A 7,872-nucleotide genomic window follows, 5' to 3' on the forward strand; every position below is an offset into this window, starting at 1 on the left:
ATTATTATTATTATTATTATTATTATTTTTAAATAGGGGCAGATATTATAAGATTTTTTTCTTCTTCTGCTACCTTTCATTTTTTTTGTTTGATTTGCATTTTTTTTGTATGTGAATGTTTTGTTTTTAAAATGAAAATGAATAAACTGAATAAATAAAAAAAAGAAAATAAAAAAATGTTGACTGACTCCATCCTGCTCTCTCCCTTAATTACAGAGCCCCTATCTGAAAGAGAAGTTCATGATTAAGATTGAGACATGGCACAAGCCTGATATGGGGGAACATGAAAACGTAAGTCATGATGGAATAAATGGGGGTTTTGATTAAGAATCATCTGTTTTCAGATGTTTATGGATATTGCAAAACACAGTGGAGTAGCATAATGCGAGCGCTTCTATAGTTTTAAAAATTAAGTCCCTGCTATACTAATTTGACCAGTTGGACTAAGTTGCAGTGAAGCTGGAGACAAACTGTCAGCCTCACTGAACTGCTGGAGGAAAAGCAGTGTCTTGTCAGTGAGCTGGTTTGTCCAAAATGTGTCTCAAAACAAAATTCAGCTGGTTGGGTCCTATATGTGACAACAATCTTCATATATATATGACCGCTAGAATAGGGAAGCTTTTTCTTACAAAGAAAAACATCCAGGCCTGGACAAATATTGATTAAAAACAAACAAACAAAATTAAGTCTTTAATGAGACTAAAGTTGAACTTCTCAGCTACAAATTCAAAATGCATGTTTGTTGCAGGAACTAGGCTGAATCATCAAAAGAACACCCTACACTCGATAAAACATGGTAGTGGCAGCATCATAATTTGGGGTTGCTTTTATCCAGCTGGAAGTGGAGTTTTAGTCTGAACAGATCCAAATACCTGTTTATTTTGCCCTCAAACCTTTTTAAATGTCTGCTAGAAAGGTGAAGAGGAGGAATTTCAGTTTTCAAAATGCCAGTGACCCCAAGCGTACATGAATATTCCTGTTGATATGTTAAAAGTGCACAGCTGCAATATGTTTAGACAAGACTGAACTGATGGTTGGTGTGGGGGTGTTATTTTATGGTAAAGAAGAAATAACCTGTGACCAAATCCACTGGTCCTGTGCAAATGATTTGGTGTGCTGGTTTTAAAATAATTGTCAGTTGAAATGTTTCTTTGTTTGTTTTTTGTTTTGCTGTTCTTTGCAGATGGTGAGCAATATAATCTAATATAATAAACAAAAAAGCATGTTCTAAATGCTCTTATCAAAGCGTGTAATACTCAGAATTAAATTATTGTATTAGGTTTTAATATTAACTGTCACATTTAAACAAAATAAAAGATTTAAAAGGTATAGTATTTGATTTTAACAAGTTATTGAAGGACCCACCAGATTATCAAACACATCAGAAATACTTAATGATTTGGTTTTCTCTGATAGATCTGAAAGAATAAAACTCTTATCCATTGGATGCAGGATTATCAGATCACAATATGATTTTGATTGGGGGGGGGGCTCACTAAAAATTTATTGTTTATTTGACACCAAAAACTTAAAATAATTTAAAAATTCCTCAGTTCCAGTTCATCATTCTTGAAAATACTATTAAGGGAATAAATTCGATGGAGCATTTTGTGTATACAAGTATGGATGACGACTGTAATCATTTTATGGTTAATTTAAAAACAGTTTATGAGAAGAATAAAACCTACTGTAAACCAGGTTTAGCACCAAGTCTGTTAGTGGCCAAATCTGTATGTTGTTACCTGGTTTTCTTTAATGTGCAAAGCAACTTAACTGACTTAAGTATTGTTTTCTTAATATAGGTACATAATCTAGAAGAAAACAAATGGAAAAACACTGAGGTTATTCAAATTGACATTGCAGACAGAAGTTCCATCTCTGATCAGGTAAGAAAAAAAACTTGAATGCTATTTATTAAAAAAAAAAAAGGTCCAGATTTCTGGTCAGATTTTTGCCATCAGCATGTCATCAGATCACTTTTGCTGCATAATGATTTTATCTTGTATTTTAACCATGTTGCACTATTTGTAGGACTATAAACCAGAACAAGATCCTGCCAAGTTTAAGTCTGAAAAGACTGGTAGAGGGCCTCTGGAACCTGGCTGGCAGGTACTTCATTTTGCATTGCTATTTATTAATCTTTATTAAAGGCAAAAAAATCATATAAATGCTCTGAAACTTAGTTTTTATTTATGTATTTATTAAAATTTTGACTGTGTTTGTAGGATACACTTGCTCAAAATGCCGACACTCCGCACATGTGTGCCTATAAGCTTGTCAGTGTTGACGTCAGATACATAGGACTACAAAGCAAGTTGGAAAACTACATCCACAAGGTACAGAATAGTTGTTTTTACCTGTTTTGGTTTGATTTTTAATGTACAGAATTTTGCCTTCTGCTTGTCAATGTATGTATTTCTGTGTTGTGTGCTCACTCTCTTAAGTCTTTATTCTTCATCTACTGTGTCCAGGTGGAAAATCGTTTGTTTAAACAATTCCACAGACAGCTGTTTTGCTCAATCGACGAATGGATCCATCTGACGATGGAAGACATACGACGAATGGAAGACGAGACGAAGGAGAAGTTGGATGAGGTGATTGAACACCATATACTGTGTAATGATGTGTGCTGAAGCACAGATGATCATATTTAAAGCTGTCTGTTGCAGAGGCAGCAGTAATATAGCCCATATGACAGCAAGTTTATCTCTTGTGATGAAGTGAAAAAATATTCTACAGCAAAATACTTTTCAAGTTGTATTTTTGTTGTCTTTTTACAGACATGTAAAATGTCTTATGCTATAAAAAGGCATTTAGTTATGATAAAATGTTACAGTTAGTTCAAATGGATCTCTGCTGTTGCAGCTATATTTACTAATGATTTACTTCAAAGATGACTAAATATATCAGTGGCACATGAACATTTTAAAGAGGAGAGGTCTTCTTTAGACTTGGTGTGTGTGTGTGTACACAGATGCATTCTGAATTACTTAGGTGTGATATAAGTAAAGAACCATGAAAGGGCTTGTGACTTCAGAGCTCTGTCAGAACAAAGACACTGCAAATTTGAACCCATAAAACATCTGATGGCATGCTGCAGCCATCAGATGTTTTCACTGTGAATATAACACCAAAAGCACTGTGTAAATAACACTGCTCAAACTGTTCTGTGACTGGCACGGTGCATTTTATGATTAGTTATGGTGACCACAGCAGGTAGCCTGCAATCAGCTATAAAAACAATTAGAACAAATTTTAAACTAAAGAGAAACTCACCATAAAGCATTCTTAACCAGACAGACAATTTTATTGAAAGGTATTCTGATAACACTTTATTAAAACTTTTAGCTGGGGAAAAAACAACCTTCAGATAATTCCTAAGGGGATGGCTGTTTAATTATCTTAAATTAGCAAGGAGCGGAGTCTGTTATTTTTTTAAATTTATTTATTTTTCTTTGGCTGCTTACATGGGGCTACAGAGAGCCTTGGGATGGTTTGTGTTCAGAGCTCCAAACTACTGCAGATAAATGTTCCAGACCACCAGGTCTGAATTAGGTCTTAGTTAAAAGAACAAAATAATTTAATCTAATATGGCTTGCCATCACTGTTGCTTGTATATTGAGTAATACCACAGGCATGAGTAGTAAGTTAAGTTACTGATTCGGCACTGGTGAAACGTGCCCATCACATCTACTTTCTCTACCTTCCTTCAAACATGCTGTGTAGTAAACTGACAGCTTAATGACGTTTCTACATTGATTGCTCTCAGCACAATTGCACACATAGAGCAGTTAAAAAGTCTCTCAAACACATCTCGCTTTCATCTGGTAAGATGGTTCAGTGGCAAAAAAAATACATTTTAGTAAGTGCAACTTGTAATTTATGTTATCACAGTGTTTACGTGTAAAATGATGCTGAAGTGAGCATTATTTATTTATATTTTTTTTCTTGATTGCTGCTGCATTTTTTTGTCACAGTTTCCACACCAAACATCAAAAGTGCTTTTTGCATCTGCATGCTTCTTACTAATGTGTTTCTCCATGTAAAAGATGAGGATGCATGATGAGGCTAAAGGGATGATTTCTGATGACTGCTGATGAGTGAAGAGAAGCGATTTGGTGAGTATTGAATTATTGCTTTATTAATTTGAGAACAACCATTTTTATTTAATGTTATCTCTTTTTCTTAATTAGACCCATCTGATCCTGGACGACGTGGCTTCATCCAGCAAGCTTAGACTCTACTCAACAGGCTGAATCTCCAACAGCTTCTTAGGCATAATCAAGAATACCTCCCTTACATCTTAATAAAGATTTGCTCTTAATAAGAGTTTGTTATTGACAGGCAATTGTGCATATTTCTGTACAACAATTGAATAAAACTTAAGCTGTTTTTAGAGTTTTTTTTTTTTAAGATGCAAGTTAAGAAATTTTTTTTTTTTTTTTTAGAACTAAATATTCTTGCTTATGCCTATTGGTGTCCAATTTTACAATATTAGGGGAATTTTGTGGGTAACCTTTAAAGGAACATTTCCAGTTACTGTATTACCTTTATTACCAGTTGGTTCCTTTGCTAACATTTGCTTTCAGTTCTCAGTGAATTATTGTTTACCTACCATATCAAAAAAGTTTTTCCATCTGCTCTGCATACAATAGTGAAATCCCCAGAGTTTAAATGAGTTTTATTTTAGTTTCACACGTACTGTTATTTCTGTTCTGTCGTTTTTTGAAGTCATTCCTTATGACACCATGAGGCAATAAAAAAAATCTGTTATGATTTACACATAAATTAATTATATATGAGGATGTTTACAAATGGTAATCTGGATATGACTTGACCTGTTTTGGTCAAGAAGTTGATTTTTTTTTTTTTTTTTTTTTAAATGTCATTTTGGTTGAGGTGTTTCCTGTTTTTAGCTTGAGAGCCTTGTCAGATCAATAAATGTCTGGAAGATAAAGCTCTAGTGGCTCAGTGACTGTTAAGATGTGTGTCAAAAGCAGTAATTTAGTATTTCCTGTGGTGACCTATGTGATTGTCGGTTATAATAAACACAAAGTATTCAGTTCTTTGCATCTAGTTTGTTTTTCTGCCTTGTGTCCCTCTGCTGGAAAAAGCCTGGCCTTACACCAACCGCAACCATAAAGATCAACCTTTCAGAACAAAAGTCAGCAAAACTTAATCATAAAGTTAAAGGTTTTTTAAATACTTAAATACCCACAAAACATCTAAAGGGGTTCCAAAGGCCATTTGTGTCTGCAGTTGGTCATTCGCTCTGGACTTCATTTATTTGTAAAGTCCGTAATAAACAAACCGTGATGTTAACCCGGAAGTTGAAGCCGGAACTGAACCTCAAAGACGACTGAATGCACTGACACACACACACACACACATATATGTGTACACACTCTAGTTTATAAGTCATCGACTGAATGGTTGTAAATCACCAACTCAGTCTGAAAACGTTTTTTAAACTCGCACGTAAATTACTTTTAGTAATTATTAAACCTTCTACCAAAATGGATATTGTTACTGTTGTGCACTTGCAAATAGCATTAGATACATTATAGATAAGTTTTAGCCATTTAACAACTGAAAACCATAGACATAAATACATATGTATTTATTTGCATTACATTACATTATGTTTATGCTGAAAACGGCGTTATTTTCGCGCTTTTATTTTGAAGGCAGATGACTTGTCTTCCGGTTTAGGGGCGGGAACAACAACAGAGGATACTGTACTCCCGAGAAGTGACGCCTCTGGGTAACTGTACTTTCTTTCAAGTAGAAAAACAAACACTCACACACAAAGAAATATTACCAAGGCAGTTCAGGTAGTGTATGATGCCACCCGCTTGCATTTAATGTTTCTTTGGGTTTCCAGTGTCTAATAAAAGTGGAGTTAGTTAGTTAGTTAGCAGTGCAGCGAGGTAGCATCGACCGCCTAGCGTGAGTACACGGTGATAACATTAGGTCTCATATGAACTTAACAGGACCTGTTGTAATGCATTCAAATCTAAAAGTGTTGAAGAAGATATATTTGAGATGCAATGTGTTAAGTTAACTTTCAGTGTGGATTTTTCGTGTGAGCTGTTAGCTTGAGTTTTAAAGGATGTCGTGTTTCAGGTGTGGAGATGATGGAGGAGAATGAGGAGCAGTCAGACAGCCATCAGTCAGAGCAAACACTGAAGGAGGAGCACTGCGAGGGAGAAAGCTTCAGGTTGGATCTTTCTCTCGAACTACCAGTGTGTCTGCGAAGTCTTTGGTAACACCGAACACAATAAATAAAACAAAATTATGCTGAAAGATGTGCCTAACTTGTTGCAAAACATTGGCTTGTACGAGCACCAATATGAACTGGGTTGAGTTACTGAATAGTTTTGTGATTAGCAAACATTTAGGTGTTTTGTAAGGGTTAAAAAAATCCTTTGAACTTGTTTTTTGCACATCCCTCAAACGCTCAATTGGATATATATTTACAAAATTAGACATCAAGCCTGCAGGATCGCTTCCCGGCCCGGGGCCTTTCTGGGTGAAGTTTGCATGTTCTCCCTGTGCACACGTGGGTTTACTCTGGGTACTCCGGTTTCCTCCCACAGATCAAAAACATGCATGTTACGTTAATTGATGACTCTAAAATTGTCCCTAGGTGTGAGTGAGAGTGTGAATGGTTGTTTGTCTCGTTTGTCTATATGTGGCCCTGCGATGGACTTGCGACCTGTCCAGGGTGTCCCCCGCCTCTCGCACAGTGACTGCTGGAGATAGACACCAGCTCCCTGCGACACAGAATGGAGAAGCGGGTAAAGAAAATGGATGGATGGATGGATGGATGGGACATCAAGCCAGCTCCTCAAATTTGTTGTTTATCCTACAGTTTTTGAGTTAGTTTTGGAGGGCAGAGTATTCTGCTGCAAGAGGCTACTGCCATTAGGACCTTCCTGACTTGTAGATATTCAGCAAACTGATGCATATGACAGACCTCATGGGACAAAACTTACAATTGCGCTTACATGCCTACATATACTCTCACACAAGCATAAGCATTCCCTCGTATAAAGACAACCAAACCCTCCCACAAACACTACTATGATCTCTATATCTCACACAAACACCACTAAACTCTCTCACATATACCATCAAATACTATTACACACTTATACATATACTATGATAGAATAAAATAGAAATATCATTTTTAGTTCCACAGTGGGGAAATATAATTTCAAATGTCATCCTGTAACACTCCATGAAAAAAACTTTATTTTCTCAAGGACAGTTTTTGGCTTTTCAAAATAGTTAATAAAAATGTAAAATAGAATAAAATGTATTTTATTTGGACTGTAGCTCTTTCTTTTAAAAATTAAATGTAGTGCTGGGCGATATGGAAAAAATTCTATATCACGATATGGATAATTTTATATCACGATAACGATATATATCACGATATACCCCAATTACGTACGTTGTCAGTTATTCTCTTAAAAATATGAAAAAATAATCTAATATCTTACCTTTTTCAAGCTTTATTTCGAAGTGACATTTAACTGAACTTTCACAAATGAGATCCGCTGCATTTTAGTGCAACAATATATATGTATCAAATGACAACAGACTCCATTATCTTCGGCCGGCTATAGTTTTCCTTTTCACAACTTTCCCCGGCTCTTTTACAACTTGTTTACCTTGCACTTTTTGGATTGTTAAATATTCTTTTTCGTGGTTCTTCTTTAAGTGATAGAAGAGGTTTGTTGTGTTGGCGTCAGATGAGAAAACAGTCTAATAGCAGAGTTAGCATTAGCATTAGCAGAGTTAACATATTACCTTTTTCTGCTCCGTGTCGGACTTCTTGAACCAAATCACAGACGTCCCCCT

General features: G+C 35.6%; 2 protein-coding genes across 4 annotated transcripts in view; both read left to right on the forward strand.

The window, feature by feature from the left end:
• Window positions 1-5,072, forward strand: part of LOC108246555 (phosphatidylinositol transfer protein alpha isoform-like) — a 16,782-nt gene extending 11,710 nt beyond the window's left edge. The window contains exons 6-12 of the mRNA XM_017434174.3: window positions 217-291; window positions 1,803-1,886; window positions 2,032-2,109; window positions 2,226-2,336; window positions 2,472-2,594; window positions 4,050-4,118; window positions 4,194-5,072. Coding sequence (XP_017289663.2) covers window positions 217-291; window positions 1,803-1,886; window positions 2,032-2,109; window positions 2,226-2,336; window positions 2,472-2,594; window positions 4,050-4,097 — 519 coding nt within the window. The 3' untranslated portion in view covers window positions 4,098-4,118; window positions 4,194-5,072. The remainder of the gene's footprint in view (window positions 1-216; window positions 292-1,802; window positions 1,887-2,031; window positions 2,110-2,225; window positions 2,337-2,471; window positions 2,595-4,049; window positions 4,119-4,193) is intronic.
• A 615-nt stretch (window positions 5,073-5,687) lies between these two features.
• Window positions 5,688-7,872, forward strand: part of inpp5ka (inositol polyphosphate-5-phosphatase Ka) — a 30,452-nt gene continuing 28,267 nt past the window's right edge. Inside the window, exons 1-2 of one of the 3 annotated variants that reach the window (XM_017434162.3) lie at window positions 5,688-5,764; window positions 6,127-6,220. In XM_017434162.3, the coding sequence (XP_017289651.1) occupies window positions 6,135-6,220 (86 nt within the window). In that variant the 5' untranslated portion in view covers window positions 5,688-5,764; window positions 6,127-6,134. Of the gene's footprint in view, window positions 5,835-5,863; window positions 5,950-6,126; window positions 6,221-7,872 lie in introns of those variants that run through there. The other 2 variants (XM_017434163.3, XM_017434164.3) reach the window with 2 other exon arrangements.

The sequence above is a fragment of the Kryptolebias marmoratus genome, linkage group LG2, assembly GCF_001649575.2.
Source record: "Kryptolebias marmoratus isolate JLee-2015 linkage group LG2, ASM164957v2, whole genome shotgun sequence".
Classification (NCBI taxonomy): Eukaryota; Metazoa; Chordata; class Actinopteri; order Cyprinodontiformes; family Rivulidae; genus Kryptolebias; species Kryptolebias marmoratus.